The sequence below is a fragment of the Heptranchias perlo genome, chromosome 16 (genome assembly GCF_035084215.1).
Source record: "Heptranchias perlo isolate sHepPer1 chromosome 16, sHepPer1.hap1, whole genome shotgun sequence".
Lineage (NCBI taxonomy): Eukaryota > Metazoa > Chordata > Chondrichthyes > Hexanchiformes > Hexanchidae > Heptranchias > Heptranchias perlo.
This window is the reverse complement of record NC_090340.1, coordinates 6,888,200-6,904,090: the sequence shown is the minus strand read 5'-3', so window position 1 is coordinate 6,904,090 and position 15,891 is coordinate 6,888,200. Positions and strand designations below refer to the sequence as shown.

The 15,891-nt window shown below is 47.5% G+C and overlaps 1 protein-coding gene across 1 annotated transcript in view; it reads left to right on the top strand.

Moving 5' to 3' along the window:
- hydin (HYDIN axonemal central pair apparatus protein) overlaps positions 1-15,891 on the top strand; it is a 1,099,250-nt gene that overhangs the window by 992,479 nt on the left and 90,880 nt on the right. The window contains exons 80-81 of the mRNA XM_067997614.1: positions 5,030-5,251; positions 7,239-7,408. Coding sequence (XP_067853715.1) covers positions 5,030-5,251; positions 7,239-7,408 — 392 coding nt within the window. The remainder of the gene's footprint in view (positions 1-5,029; positions 5,252-7,238; positions 7,409-15,891) is intronic.

Sequence of the window (15,891 nt, the reverse complement as noted above, 5' to 3'; positions counted from 1 at the left end):
AGCAAGCAATTAGGAAGGCAAATGTTATGTTGGCCTTTATTACAAGAGGATTTGAGTACAGGAGTAAAGATGTCTTATTGCAATTATATAAGGCCTTAGTGAGACCGCACCTGGAGTATTGTGTACAGTTTTGGTCTCCGTACCTAAGAAAGGATATATTTGCCATAGAGGGAGTGCAACGAAGGTTCACCAGACTGATCTCTGGAGTGGCGGGATGGTGGTATGATGAGAGATTGAGTAGACAAGGCCCATATTCTCTAGAATTTAGAAGAATGAGAGGTGATCTCATTGAAATTGTTACAGGGCTCGACAGGGTAGATGCAAAGAGGATGTTTCCCCTGGCTGGGGATTCTGGAACCGGGGTCACAGTCTCAGAATAAGGGGTAGGTCATTTAGGACTGAGATGAGGAGAAATTTCTTCACTCAGAGGGTGGTGAATCTTTGGAATTTTCTACCCCAGAGGGCTGTGGAGGCTCAGTCATTGAGTACATTCAAAACAGAGATCGATAGATTTCTAGGTATTAAAGGCATCAAGGGATATGGGGATGGCGCAGGAAAATGGCGTTGAGGTAGAAGATCAGCCATGATCTTGTTGAATGGCGGAGCAGACTCGAGGGGCCGGATGGCCTACTCCTGCTCCTATTTCTTATGTTCTTATGTTACTGGGAATGGTGAGGGATGTTCGTTACTGGGAACGATGAGGGATGTCAGTTACTGGAAATGGTGAGGGATGTCAGTTACTGGAAATGGTGAGGGATGTCTATTGATGGGAATGGTGAGGGATGTCAGTTACTGGGAATGATGAGGGATGTCAGTTACTGGGGATGGTGATGGCTGTCAGTTACTGGAAATGATGAGGGATGTCTATTGATGGGAATGGTGAGGGATGTCAGTTACTGGGAATGATAAGGGATGTCAGTTACTGGGAATGATGAGGGATGTCAGTTACTGGGAATGGTGAGGGATGTCTATTGATGGGAATGGTGAGGGATGTCAGTTACTGGGAATGATGAGGGATGTCAGATACTGGGAATGATAAGGGATGTCAGTTACTGGGAATGATGAGGGATGTCAGTTACTGGGAATGGTGAGGGATGTCAGTTACTGGGAATGATGAGGGATGTCAGTTACTGGGAATGGTGAGGGCTGTCAGTTACTGGGAACGTTGAGGGATGTCAGATACTGGGAATGATGAGGGATGTCAGTTACTGGGAATGATGAGGGATGTCAGTTACTGGGAATGGTGAGGGCTGTCAGTTACTGGGAATGTTGAGGGATGTTAGTTGATGGGAATGGTGTGGGATTTCATTTACTGGGAATGGCGAGTGATATCAGTTACTGGGAATTGCGTGGGATGTCAGTTACAGGGAATGGTGAGGGATGTTAGTTGACGGGAATGATGAGGGATGTTAGTTACTGGGAATGGTGAAGGATGTTAATTGATGGGAATGGTCAGGGATGTCAGTTGCTGGGAATGGTGTGGGATTTCAGTTATTGGGAATGGAGAGGGATGTCAGTTGCTGGGAATGGGATGGATGTTAGTTACTGGGAGTGGTGAGGGTTGTTAGTTACTGGGAATGGTGAGGGTTGTCAGTTACTGGGAATGGTGTGGGATTTCAGTTATTGGGAATGGTGTGGGATTTCAGTTATTGGGAATGGTGAGGGATGTCAGTTACTGGGAATGATGAGGGATGTCAGTTACTGGGAATGATGAGGGATGTCAGTTACTGGGAATGATGAGCGATGTCAGTTACCGTGAATGGTGAGGGCTGTCAGTTTATGGGAATAGTTTGGGATTTCAGTTGCTGGGAATGGTGAGGGATGTCAGTTACTGGGAATGGTGAGGGATGTCAGTTTATGGGAATAGTTTGGGATTTCAGTTGCTGGGAATGGTGAGGGATGTCAGTTACTGGGAATTGTGAGGGATGTCAGTTGATGGGAATAGTGTGGGATTTCAGTTAATGGGAATGGTGAGGGTTAATAGTTACTGTTAATGGTGAGGGATGTCAGTTGCTGGGAATAATGAGGGATGTCTGTTCCTGGGAATGGTCAGACATGTCAGTTACTGGGAATGGTGACGGATGTTAGTTGATGGGAATGGTGAAGGATGTTGATGGGAATGGTGAGGGATGTTAATTACTGGGAATGGTGATGAATGTCAGTTACTGGGAATGGTGAGGGATGTCAGTTTTTGGGAATGGTGTGGGATGTTAGTTGATGGTAATGGTGAGGGATGTCTGTTCCTGGGAATGGTCAGAGATGTCAGTTACTGGGAATTGTGTGGGATTTTAGTTACTGGGAATGGTGAGGGATGTTAGTTACTGGGAATGGTGAGGAATGTCAGTTACTGGGAATTGTGTGGGATTTCAGTAATTGGGAATGGTGAGGGATGTCAATTACTGTGAATGGTGAGGGATGTCAATTACTGTGAATGGTGAGGGATGTTAGTTGATGGGACTATTGTGGGATTTCAGATACTGGGAATGGTGAGGGATGTCAATTACTGTGAATGGTGAGGGATGTTAGTTACTGGGAATGGTGAAGGATGTTAGTTACTGGGAATGGTGAGGGATGTCAATTACTGTGAATGGTGAGGGACGTTAGTTGATGGGACTATTGTGGAATTTCAGATACTGGGAATGGTGAGGGAGATACGTTATGGGGAATGGGGAGGGATGTCAATTGATGGGAATGGTGAGGGATGTTAGTTACTGGGAATGGTGAAGGATGTTAGTTACTGGGAATGGTGAGGGATGTCAATTACTGGGAATGGTGAAGGATGTTAGTTACTGGGAATGGCGTGGGATTGCAGTTGATGGAAATGGTGAGGGATGTCAGTTACTGGGAATGGTGAGGGATGTCAATTACTGTGAATGGTGTGGGATGTTAGTTGATGGGACTATTGTGGGATTTCAGATACTGGGAATGGTGAGGGAGATACGTTATGGGGAATGGGGAGGGATGTCAATTGATGGGAATGGTGAGGGATGTCAGTTGCTGGTAATGGTGAGGGATGTTAGTTACTGGTAATGGTGAGGGATGTTAGTTACTGGTAATGGTGAGGGATGTTAGTTACTGGGAATGGTGAGGGATGTTAGTTACTGGGAATGGTGAAGGATGTTAGTTACTGGGAATGGTGAGGGATGTTAGTTACTGGGAATGGTGAAGGATGTTAGTTACTGGGAATGGTGAGGGATGTTAGTTACTGTGAATGGTGAGGGATGTTAGTTACTGGGAATAGAGAGGCATGTTAGTTACTGGGAATGGTGAGGATTGTCAGTTTAATGGGAATGGTGAGGGATGTCTGTTCCTGGGAATGGTGAGGGATGTTAGTTACTGGGAATGGTGAGGGATGTCAGTTACTGGGAATGGTGAGGGATGTCAGTTACTGGGAATGGTGAGGGATGTTAGTTACTGGGAATAGAGAGGCATGTTAGTTACTGGGAATGGTGAGGATTGTCAGTTTAATGGGAATGGTGAGGGATGTCTGTTCCTGGGAATGGTGAGGGATGTTAGTTACTGGGAATGGTGAGGGATGTCAGTTACTGGGAATGGTGAGGGATGTCAGTTACTGGGAATGGTGAGGGATGTTAGTTGATGGAAATAGTTTGGGATTTCAGTTACTGGGAATGGTGAGGGTTGTCAGTTTTTGGGAATGGTGAGGGATTTCAGTTACTGGGAATGGTGATGGATGTTAGTCACAGGGAATGATGAGCGATGTCAGTTACTGGGAATGATGTGTAATTTCAGTTACTGGGAATGGTGAGGGATGTTTGTTGCTGGGAATGGTGTGGGATTTCAGTTACTGGGAATGGTGAGGGTTGTCGGTTGTTGGGAATGGTGAGGGATGTCAGGTACTGGGAATGGTGAGGGATGTTATTTGATGGGAATCGTGTGGGATTTTTGTTGATGGGAATGGTGAGGGATGTCAATTACTGGGAATGGTGAGGGATGTTATTTAATGGGAATAGTTTGGGATTTCAGTTTCTGTGAATGGTGAGGGATGTCAGTTACTGGGAATGGTGAGGGATGTCTGTCACTGGGAATGGTAAGGGATGTCAGTTTCTGGGAATGGTGTGGGATTTCAGTTACTGGGAATGGTGAGGCTTGATTAGTTGCAGAGTGAAGCTCCCTCTGAACCACCCCTACATTGTGCCTCAGCCCAATCTCAGGACCAGACCACCTCTTGTACCAGTGCACCTACTTTCCGTTTCCCACACCAGCCATCCCATTGCCTCTCTAATAGAGGTTGTTCGTAAGGGGTTTCATGATCTCTGCCAGCGCACTCTTTTGTGCGACCAAGTAAATTCTCTTTGTGTGTTTCTTTAACACAGTTGTTAACACGCTAGTCTTTCACTGGTTAATGGTTGAGTTTTAATACCACATAAAGGAATTTAACAGAAACCCCTTAGAACTAATTTGTACCAATCAGTGTAGACATGGGGCAATCTTGAGCTGTGAGCACCTTCCCCTCTCGCCCCAGGAACTAGATGGAGTGTCCCAGATTCACTTCAAATGTGGCCCTATCACACAGAGGAACATAGGAACAGGAGGAGGCCATTCAGCCTCTCGACCCTGTTCTGCTTCTCAATCAGATCATGGCTGACCTGTATCTTAAGTCCATCTAACCGCCCTGGTTCTGTAACCCTTAATACCCTTACCTGACACAAACTTATCAATCTCAGTTTTGACATTTTCAATTGACCCCCAGCCTCAACAGCTTTTTGGGGGAGAGAGTTTCAGATTTCCACTACTCTTTGTGTGCGGAAGTGTCTCCTGACATCACCTCTGAACGGCCTGGCTCTAATTTGAAGGTTATACCCCCTTTTGCTGGACTCCCCCCTCAGAGGAAATAGTATTAATCTATCTACCCTGTCAAATCCTTTAATCACCATAAGCACCTCTAACGTGTGTTCTGCAGGTCACTCCAACTGAAGGTAGGTTGTGTACCCGACAGTGGGCAGCGGCAGGTTATTAGATTGACTGGATGGGTGGCCTGATTTTTGTCCCATTGTCAATCTGCCCACAGGTGGAACTGAATGACCACATTTCCTACCGCTTTGTCATCTCAAACAACGGGAGATTTAACTTTGACTTTGAGTGGGAGCTTTCAGGTCCCCCACACACTCTGAGCTGCCTGTCGCTGTCCTGCGAGCAGACGAGCATCGAAGCGGGGAGCAGTGTCCTCGCATCGATCAAGTTCCACCCGGATCACAAGATGGTGCTAAAGGACGTGCAGCTGAAGCTGAAGGTAAGCGTCGAAGGTCTCACGCGCACTGCCACTCCCATCGCGGGACCAGAACTATCATATTGGGGTGTGTCTGATAAACGGTCGCTGTGAAATTACCCAGGATGGGCCAGCCCGGTTCCCCACTGCTCAGAAACAAAGATACGAGAGTGTAGATTTTAAATCGGCTAATGGGCATAAAGTGGGCGTAACTGATTGGAGAATTGGGCAGAGGGCCGTTCCACCAGATCACCACCCGTTTCGTGCCCGCCCAGTTTTCCGGTCAGGTTATGCACTGCCGCCTGAAGCAGTTAATTATATTAAAATGAGGTCCCAGTGATGTCATTTAGGCACCCACGCAATTCGCTGGATCTCCCGCCACAGTTTTGACAGAAGCCCCAGAGAAACAACGTAACCAGCAGGAGATTAGGAAACCCCCGCAGAAATTACTGACACTAGTGTTTGCGCTGGTATAGAGCTCCCATATAAAATAGCTGTCCAGCCCTGTTGGATGTGCTGTTTATGGAAGGTTAAGATTTGGTAAGGTTTGTAGCAGCATTTTGAGCCTATTTCTGAACATTTTTAAAATTTTTGTTCTTTCTGTTTCCACTTAGTTGGCTGTAGTGCCCTGGGTTGTGACAGTGGGTTTCCCAATGCGGATTCCCCCTTTTACGTGTGTTGTTTTGGAGGTAAAGGAGGAGGGATGTCAGGCAGGCCAACTTGCCCCATATTTACAGGTACATAAACACCTACTCTGTGCTGTGGGAGTGAGTTATAGAGGCGACAAGGCCCCTGGTTTCACACCCAATCCGTGCTGAGGTTGGTATTTGGGTAAGGTACCAGGGGGCTCAGACAGGGTCGGCATCTTCGGGAGAAGAAGACAGAAAGGGGAACAAAAACCAAACAGCCAATGCATCAGGACCCCGAGTGTTCACAAAGTGCTCGTCAAGGGCTGTAGCTCTTCCCTCAACCACTCCCTTCTCGCATCGAGTCTCCTTTTCTGCCAAGTTAAGCAGCACATTTTGAGTGTCCTCGGGAGTTTAGGGTCACTCATCAATCAACAGGAACCCCAACCAGAGTTAACTTGCAAGTGCTCAGTTACATATAGTTCTGGAAATGGTCTAGTTACTGCAGGACACCGTTAGGGTCGAGTAATGCCGCACTGTCCCAGCAGGTTTACAGGATTTGAGCCCAGCACTGCATGTGGCTCCCGGCTAATGGGAGCAAGCACCTTTGGAGCTGCAGATGTAAGAGCGGGGCCTTTGCACGCGCATCTCTTCACACTGTGCTCCCTCGGGTGCTCTCTGCTGACAAGGACAATGAGGTCGACTACGCTGCAGCCAATGTGTGAAAAGTGCTCCCTTGTGCACTCTACCTCCTGGGGTTGCCAACTCTTGCTGGGTGTATTCCTGGGGTTTCATCACATGACCTCCTGCCGTGAACTGCCCTGCCCCCACACTCCTGCCTTTGGTCCATCCACCAGGCACATTTCCTTCCCACAGACTCCTTGTTACCCAGTTGGATTCATCTTGACTGTTAGTGAAACAACCTTTTTTCCCAATCATTGATATTTTTATAACTAATAAATAAGTGTTCAAAGAAAATTTTTAAAAAAGTTTTGTTTACTGCCCCTATGATCTTTCTCCTGGGTTGCTCACCTGGAGATTAATCTTTAAGACTCCAGAACAATCCTGGAGGGTTGGCAACCCTACTGCAGCCTGCTGTAAGAGGATGGATCAGCTTCTGAGAGGAGCGAGTGAAACATGCAGATATGGGCGATTTAGGAGATCCATCGCAGATCCTTGTTAGAGGTGGGAGCCTCTGCATGCAGGATCACAACTGCATAAACAAGTCTGGGTCAACCGTCAATGATCAGGGTGAACTATGCTGCAGTAAATGGCCATTGTATTGCCCGGCCAACCTGCTACATGTCCAAATTATTCTTCAAACCACTGTACTAATATAAAGCTGCCGTGTACACTTCAGTCATGATCCCTGTTCTTGTTCACAGATACAGAAAGGTCCTGTTTTTGTTTGTGTCCTCACTGGGTACACAGTGACCCCAAGCATTCACTTGTCTTTCACAAGCTATGACTTTGGGCCATGTTTCATCTATAAAGCTGGCATGACACCTTGCAAAAAGACTCTGCTCATCACTAATAATGAGGAGCAAGGAATCAGGTAAGACCGTCCTGGCTCTGACCCAGTTAAAGCCTCACTGCCTCTCGTGTTTTGCTTCATTTGTTTCTCAGCATTGGACCTGCTATGGCTTATTTCCTCAACTTTGTTCCTGGCTAGTTGCCCCCAAGACATGCCCAAAAGAATGTTCTTTATGCGGAGAATTGTTGGAGCACAAGGAGTGATTGAGACATCTTTTAAGAGAAAATTGGTTCAATATTTGAAGCAGAGGAAGAGACAGAGTTATACGGAGAGAGGGATTAGTTTTGGGTTGTTCTAGCAAAGAGCCTGCACAGACACGATGAGCTGAATGGTCTCGGGTCTGAGATATAAGCTTCTAAGGTTCTAAAAGGGTATGCGAGCTGCTCCCAGGTTTCTGCTTGTGCCGTTCTAAGGTCGTGAGGTTGTTTCAGAGGCGACAGTTCCTCAATGTAAGGAAAGACCTGGACTGAGACTGGGAGAGCAGCACTGTGCTAATTGATCTGACCTGTACTTTGACACAGCTCGCTGACATTAGAAACAAACCAAGGTAAATTTAGAGGGTGTCAACTCTATCAGCATCTACCCCAGCTGCTAGTTTTTGAGGCCAGGTCTAATTTGAAAGAGTCCTGTGGGGGGGGCGGCCAAGCATTTTGTGTATTAAGGAAAAGGACAATCTGAGGGATGTGGCTGGTGCAGTAAAGTCAGACTTTCATCACTTGGACCTGGGTTCAAATAAAACCCAGACTGATGGGATGAAAGTCTTCCCTTTCTGACTGGCTGTGAGAGTTTGACACAGACTGAGTTCGGGTGATCACAATCCAGCTGCTCGTGAGTGTGGACCCACAGCACAAAACTCTCCCTAACGTGGCATAAATTGGGCCCCAGTTAACAGTATCGCTCAGAGACCAAAGCTGGACTAATGTTGAAACTCTAATGCTAGAATAGTACGGGCTGTACATCTGAGGTTGGGATGAAGCTCACTGTTAGCACAGAGTAGAGGAAGCTTTACTCTTACTGTACTGTACCTGGCCTGGGAGTGTTTGGGGGCTGACACTAAGGCCCCGATTTTAACCTAACCAGCAGGTTTGGGTCAGAAGCCCGTTTTACACCCTGCCCGGTTTTACGACCCGAACCCGAACCCGAACCCGCCTCATTCTGTAGCGGTGTGCAGTGCTCCTTGTTTCTTCGCCTTTGAGCACTCAATGTGGCAGCAAAAAGCATGGGTACAGGCTGAGCTTCAGTTTTTACAGTGAATCTTGGTGCTCAATGCGGTGAGTGCGGGTATCGGTGCTGGAGAATGGAACATTTCCCACTTAAGCAGAGAGTCCCATTGTCAGCACTAAGCACTCCCAGGGTCAGGTAGAGCACTGGCTGACTATTTTTTTGCCGTTTTGGTTATTCTGCACAAGTTAGAAAGATGGAGACAAGGTGGATAATTCCCACTCTGGCTTTGAGGTGAAAAATAAAGCAGCTGCTGTCCAGTTTGTTGGTAACATTGGTGGGTTTTAACCAGTTCAGTCATCTCCCATCCTTCAGTCTCCCTTTCTCTGTGATTCTTTGCGACCTCTTGCTGTACTTCCCTGTCACACTCACTAGCTCCTTACGCAAAACCTTTGTTAAATTTTAAGTCATCTTTTTGGGCACCTGAAAGGAAAGTTTAAAATGATCCCCCTCCTTGTATGTTTCCAGCTTTGGCCACATGGGGGTGCTGCAGCTCACTTACTGTCTGGTTCCCTAAAATATTAATTATTTTATGGAATAAAAAAAGAGAAGATGCAAATACTCACCTGGGGAGAGGGAGATCTGCTCTGGTCACTGTAGGGTATCAGGGAGATTTCGAATTGGATGGAGAATCACAAGCGTAATTTTGTGATATGCTCTGCCGCCTCTCACCAAAGAGTGGAATGCTGCAACAGAATCTTTAGCCCAGAGTGACCAGAAGAACTCTTCCAGCTATGTTCACAATATTGCTAAGACATAGTGAGTGACCAGAGGAAATCTCCCTCCTGTGTTTACGATGTTGCTAAGACATAGTGACCAGGAGAAGTCTACTCCCAGGAAGGTCAGCATCTCAGAGAAAAGGCAGATTACCATTTTGGTAGGGATCCTTGATTAGAACAGGAATGGAATGAGCTGCCAAGCAGTGAATATAGTAGGCCAGAGAGTTCCCGGTCTTCTCTGAGACCTGGATCTTTCCAGTTATTTGTCTCTCTCTGCTGCATAAAATTGTTAACAGTTGTTCAATTTGTTGTGATGGTACCCAGCTGGTTGAATGGGACCCTAGGACAAGGTTGATACCTGCTATCTCACACTGGCACTTCTACCAATACATTTTCTAATTCCTTTTTTAATTATATTTTCCTTTCCCAAATAATGCCTCATTTGTATTAGTGGGATAGAATGTTTTAAAATAAATATTTTAAATGAACCCTTTCATTACAAATGCCATCTGAACTACTGGTGCTTGGCAGATTAGAGTATAGATGAAGGAAAAGTCTGTGAAACAACAAATGGTTACTACAAAAGGGTGTCTGACAGATTTCAGTGGAGGGCATTTTAGCCCAACCCAGCCGGGGGAAACTGAGGGGATTGGGTCAGCCACCACATTTACATCCCATTGTAAAGTAAAATCGGGCAGGGTGTCTTATGACTGAACCGATCTTGTTGCCCACCTAATCTCTCACTATCTGAGCCTGCTGTCAGCTTCAAAACACTTCCTGCACTCTCCCTCCATATTTGTTTATGGCAGACAATTGGTTCAGTAATTCATTACCAGATCTTGCTGGACTACATAAAACACTATAGATTCTCTCCTATCTCCCCTCATGCCCTCTGCAAGCTCATCTTGGCCATGAGACCCACTTCCTGCTCCCTGAACCCTATTCCCACCAAACTGCTGAACACCCAACTTCCCTTCCTGGCCTCCAAGTTAGTTGATATTATTAACTGTTCCCTCCTCAGAAACTACCCCCCTCCCCTTCAAATCTGCCATCATCACCCCCTCCTCAAAAACCCACTCTTGACCCCTCTGTCCTTGCAAACTACCGCCCCATCTCCAGCCTCCCTTTCCTCGCCAAAATCCTTGAACGTGTTGTCGCCTCCCAATTCCGTGCCCATCTTTACCGCTACTCCATGTTTGAATCCCTCCAATCAGGTTTCTACCCCACCACAGTACTGAAACGGCTCTTTCACAAATGACATCCTCTGTGAATGTGACTGTGGGAAACTATCCCTCCTCATCCTTCTCGACCTGACCTCACCATCCTCTTCCAATGCCTCTCCTCCATCGTCCAACTGGGCGGGACTGCGCTCGTCTGGTTCCATTCTTATCTATCCAGTTATAACCAGAGAATCACCTACAGTGGCTTCTCTTCCCGTTCCCGCACCGTTACCTCTGGAGTCCCCCAAGGATCTATCCTTCGCCCCCTCCTATTTCTCATCTACAGGCTGCCCCTCGGCGACATCATCTGAACACACAATGTTGGATTCTGCAAGTACGCTGACAACGCCCAGCTCTACCTCACCACCACCTCTCTCGACCCCTCCACTCCCTCTGATTTGTCACGCTGCTATGAGCAAAAATTTCCTCCAATTAAACAATGGGAAGACTGAAGCCACTGTCTTCAATCCCCGCCACAAACTCCGTTCCCTAGCCACCGACTCCATCCCTCTTCCTGGCCATCGTCTGAGGCTGAACCAGACCATCCGCAACCTCGGCGTCCTATTTGACCCTGAGATGAGCTTCCGACCCCATATCTGCTCTATCACCAAGACCGCCTACTTCCACCTCCGTAACATCACCCGTCCCCACCCCTACCTCAGCTCATCTGCTGCTGAAACCCTCATTCATGTCTCTGTTACCTCTAGACTCGACTATTCTAATGCTCTCATGGCCGGCCTCCCATCTTCCACCCTCCATAAACTTGAGCTCATCCAAAACTCGACTACCCGTATCCTAACTCGCACCAAGTCCCATTCACCCATCACCTTTTTCTCGCTGGCTCTCAATCTGGGAATACCTTGATTTTAAAATTCTCATCCTTGTTTTCAAATCTCTCCATGGCCTCGCCCCTCCCTATCTCTGTAACCTCCTCCAGCCCTACAACCCTCCAAGATCTCTGCGTTCCTCCGATTCTGGCCTCATGTGCATCCCCAATTTTCATCGCTCCACCAATGGTGGCCGTGCCTTCAGCTGCCTAGTCCCTAAGCTCTGGAATTCCCTCCCTAAACCTCTCCTCCTCTCGACCTCTCTCTCCTCCTCCTTAAAACCTATCTCTTTGATTAAGCTTTTGGTCACCTGTCGTAATATCTCCTTATGTTGTTGATGTCTCGAATCCCTCCTGTCGTGTGGAGGAGGGATTGACATGTAGTCTGTCTCAATCCCCCTCCTCCTGCCTGCCGAGGTCTGGTGTAAACTTTAAACCTGCTCACTGCCCTTAAGCTCCCGTCCCATTCATTCTACAGCCTCTCATATCTTTCCCTTCATGCTGCCGCTTCCTCTCAGCATCCTTACAAAGAAGGAGATTGCTTCGGGTCCAGGTCTGGGCGCACAGTGCTGGCAAGCTTCTTCCCGTTCGTCCGTCCAGGATCACTGACACTTTCTTGCAGGTTTATCTGGGGCTGAGTGCGAAGGATCCCATCCTAGGGTGATGAGTCCACCCATCCAGATTCCATTAATGAGCCGGCTGTCTGATCAATCATCGGTGGTGCCCTGAAGTCCTGTGGCCTTGCCTGGCTCAGGTATCTGATTACTGAGTCTCCCTCAGACGGTGGAAGTGGTTTCAAGCTTAGGTGTGTTACCTTGAAGCCAACCCCAGAGAAATGACGCTTACCTCCCTCTCAATGAGGATAGCCTGCTAGTTGGTCAGTAGACAACTGACAAGCCCTCGCTAAGGGAGATCTTCATGAGCAACAGGGTGAGCAGTACAGCTCACCATCAAATGTTCTGCCCCAGCCTGCACAGCATGGACACACATCACCCCCACCCCCCACCATGGGACGGCCATGCCACTATTCGGATGGCTGCTGCTTCCCGGCAACCCAGTCCTGGTCATACCCATCTGACAGGTAACAAATGACGGGCAGGAAAAGACCAGCAAGACCATCAAGCCTGCCCCACATTCATGATGCCTGGAGCATCGTGACATTTCCCACAGCAACCATGTAATCTTCTGGGTGAGGCACAAAAACCAGAAACAAAACTCAGGGTAAATAAGGGGGGAAATAAATCCTCTCATGCGATCACACTGACTATGCATACGTCAACTGTTAATCCACAGTAATCACTTCCAGTTGCTGTCAGTTGAAGTCTCAGAGTTTCTTTACGAGCCATTGAATATCCATGCACGTTTGCAAGGTTGAACGGCCTGCTCAGGACAGCTTGTGGTGTGCCAGCCCTACATACAAGGCTTCTTCATCACCACCTGTGGACTTCATGAGAGAGCCTTTGGCAAAGAGACGTCCCTGTGCAGGGTGCTGAGTGACAGGTTGGCACCATCCCTCCCTGCACCCCTTTCTACCGTGAGCAGCGAGCGAAGCTGATGCACTGGTTGCAGGGAGGGGCTGCCCTTCAGTGTCTCCCCCCAACACAGAACCCCACCCCGTCCCCTAAGCAGAGTCCCAGCCTGACATCAGCCAGCACATCCCCTCCGCGTGGCCCTACATTTGCAGAGAGGAGCCACTGGAACAATGATCTATCACCAGGGACCCAGCAGCAGGCCCGTCAGCTTCAGAGAAAGGCAAGCTAATGGATGGATCTGAAATCCCACACTGGTTCCCACAGTAACTCTGGCGGGAGACTGGCAGAACCTCAAGGGGAGTGACCAATTACCACCCGTTTATGCTGTTTCCCTGGTGAATCTGCCAGTCTCCGTCGTGAGACTGGGAGGAGTCCTGCGGAATTGCAGGGCCGACATTTCCAGTGGGACTGACTTCACTGAGTATGACTGTGGGATAAGGACTGTTCTACATTGGTAGGTCATTGACTCCAGGTTAGGGGTTTGCTTGCTCACATTCACTTTTGTTTTTCAAGCATTAAGGCACCTTTGTGTTTAAAATTGCAACCAGTGCCAAACACTCAGTCCCTTGTCGCAGTTAGAAATAAGACCAAAGAGGTAACCTATGTATGGTTCTTAATGAATACTTTGCGTCTCTCTTCACAAAGGAAGGGGACGTGCAGACATTGTAGTTAAGGAGGAGGAGTATGAAATATTGGATTGGATAGACATAGTGAGAGAGGAAATATTAAGGGGTTTAGCACCTTTGAAAGTAGATAAATCACCAGGACCGGATGAAATGTGTCCCAGGCCATTAAAAGAAGCCAGGGAGGAAATAGCGGAGGCTCTGACCATCATTTTCCAATCCTCCGTGGATACAGGCGTGGTGCCGGAGGATTGGAGGACTGCTAATGTTGTACCGTTGTTTAAAAAGGGAGAAAGAGATAGACCGAGTAATTATAGGCCAGTCAGTCTAACCTCGGTGGTGGGCAATTTATTGGAATCAATTCTGAGGGACAGGATAAACTGTCATTTAGAAAGGCACGGATTAATCAAGAACAGTCAACATGGATTTGTTAAGGGAAGGTTTTGTCTGACAAACTTGATTGAATTTTTTGAGGAGGTAATAAGGAGGGTCAATAAGGGTAGTGCGTTTGATGTAGTCTATACGGATTTTAGCAAGGCTTTTGACAAGGTCCCATATGGCAGACTGGTCAAAAAAGTAAAAGCCCATGGGGTCCAAGGGAGAGTGGCAAGTTGGATCCAAAATTGGCTCAGTGGCAAGAAGCAAAGGGTGATGGTCGACGGGTGTTTTTGTGACTGGAAGGCTGTTTCCAGTGGGGTTCTGCAGGGCTCGGTACTAGGTCCTTTGCTTTTTGTGATATAAATGATTTGGGCTTAAATGTAGGAGGCATGACTAAGAATTGGCCGTGTGGTTGATAGTGAGGAGGAAAGCTGTAGACTGCAGGAAGATATCAATGGACTGGTCAGGTGGGCAGAAAAGTGACAAATGGAATTCAATCCAGAGAAGTGTGAGGTAATGCATTTGGGGAGGGCAAACAAGGCAAGGGAATACACAATAAATGGGAGGATACTGAGAGGTGTAGAGGAAGAGAGGGACCTTGGAGTGCATGTCCAGAGATCCCTGAAGGTAGCAGGACAGGTAGATAAGGTGTTTAAGAAGGCAAAAGGGATACTTTCCTTTATAATCCGAGGCATAGAATATAAGAGCCAGTTCTATGCTAGAACTGTATAAAACATTGGTTAGGCCACAGTTTGAGTACTGCATACAGTTCTGGTCACCGCATTAATGAAAGATGTGATTGCACCAGAGGGGGTACAGAGGAGATTTACAAGGATGTTGCCAGGACTGGAGAATTTTTGCTATGAGGAAAGATTGGATAGGCTGGGTTTTTTGCTTTGGAACAGAGGAGGCTGAGGGGTGATTTAATTGAGTTGTATAAAATTATGAGGGGCCTAGATAGAGTGGATAGGGAGGACCTATTTCCCCTAGCAGAGAGGTCAATAATCGGGGCATAGATTTAAAGTAATTGATAGAAGGATTGGAGGGGAGTTGAGGAAAAAAAATTTCACCCAGAGGATGGTGAGGGTCTGGAACTCATTACCTGAAAAGGTGGTAGAGGCAGAAACCCTCATCACATTTAAAAAGTACTTGGATATGCACTTGAAGTGCCATAACCTACAAGGCTACGGACCAAGTGCTGGAAAGTGGATTAGGCTGGCTAGCTCTTTTTCAACCGGCACAGACACGATGGGCTGAACGGCCTCCTTCTGTGCTGAAAATTTTTCTATGTTTCTAAGAGCCCCAAAATTCCTCCTTTCTGGAGGCAAATGAATCACATTGCCTGGGCGAGCGGAACGGAGTTTGTGACGGGCAGAAATGCAGCATTTGCGTCCTCGCCCCATTTTTGTGCCCGTCACAAACTCCTGTGGATTTCAGGACAGATGCGTAATCCACATTCCACATGCACACACACATGTGTATTATGACATGATTCAAATGAGGAAAATGCATCATCCAGTTTATTTATCTCCATTTGCGCCTTTGTGTCTCTGGCATCCAACGTTGCTGAGGGCCTGTGTTGGGGGAGAGAGTTAGTTATTTTCTGAAAGCAATCGATTGTAGAACGATCACTTGTTTTTGACCTCGAGGGAAAGCAGCACCTTATTTCAACTTCAGCATCTTCTGAGGTCAGCAATGCAGTTATCAGGCTCCGTTGCTAAATTCCTCTTCCTCACCCCTCACCCTCCGCCCCACCCCACACCCAGCAGAGGCTGTGTCAAGCCAGAAGGCCCGCCACCGGCTTCTCAGGGCAACTAGAGACGGGTAACAAATGGCGGTCTTGCCAGCGACACCCACATCCCGAGAATGAATGAATAAATAAATAAAGAGTAGCCCAGGGTGACTTGTCTCCATACAACTCCATGGTTGAGTTTGGAGCCTCGTCATACGAAGAATCTCATATTCCAGCCTATGCAGTGTGTTAG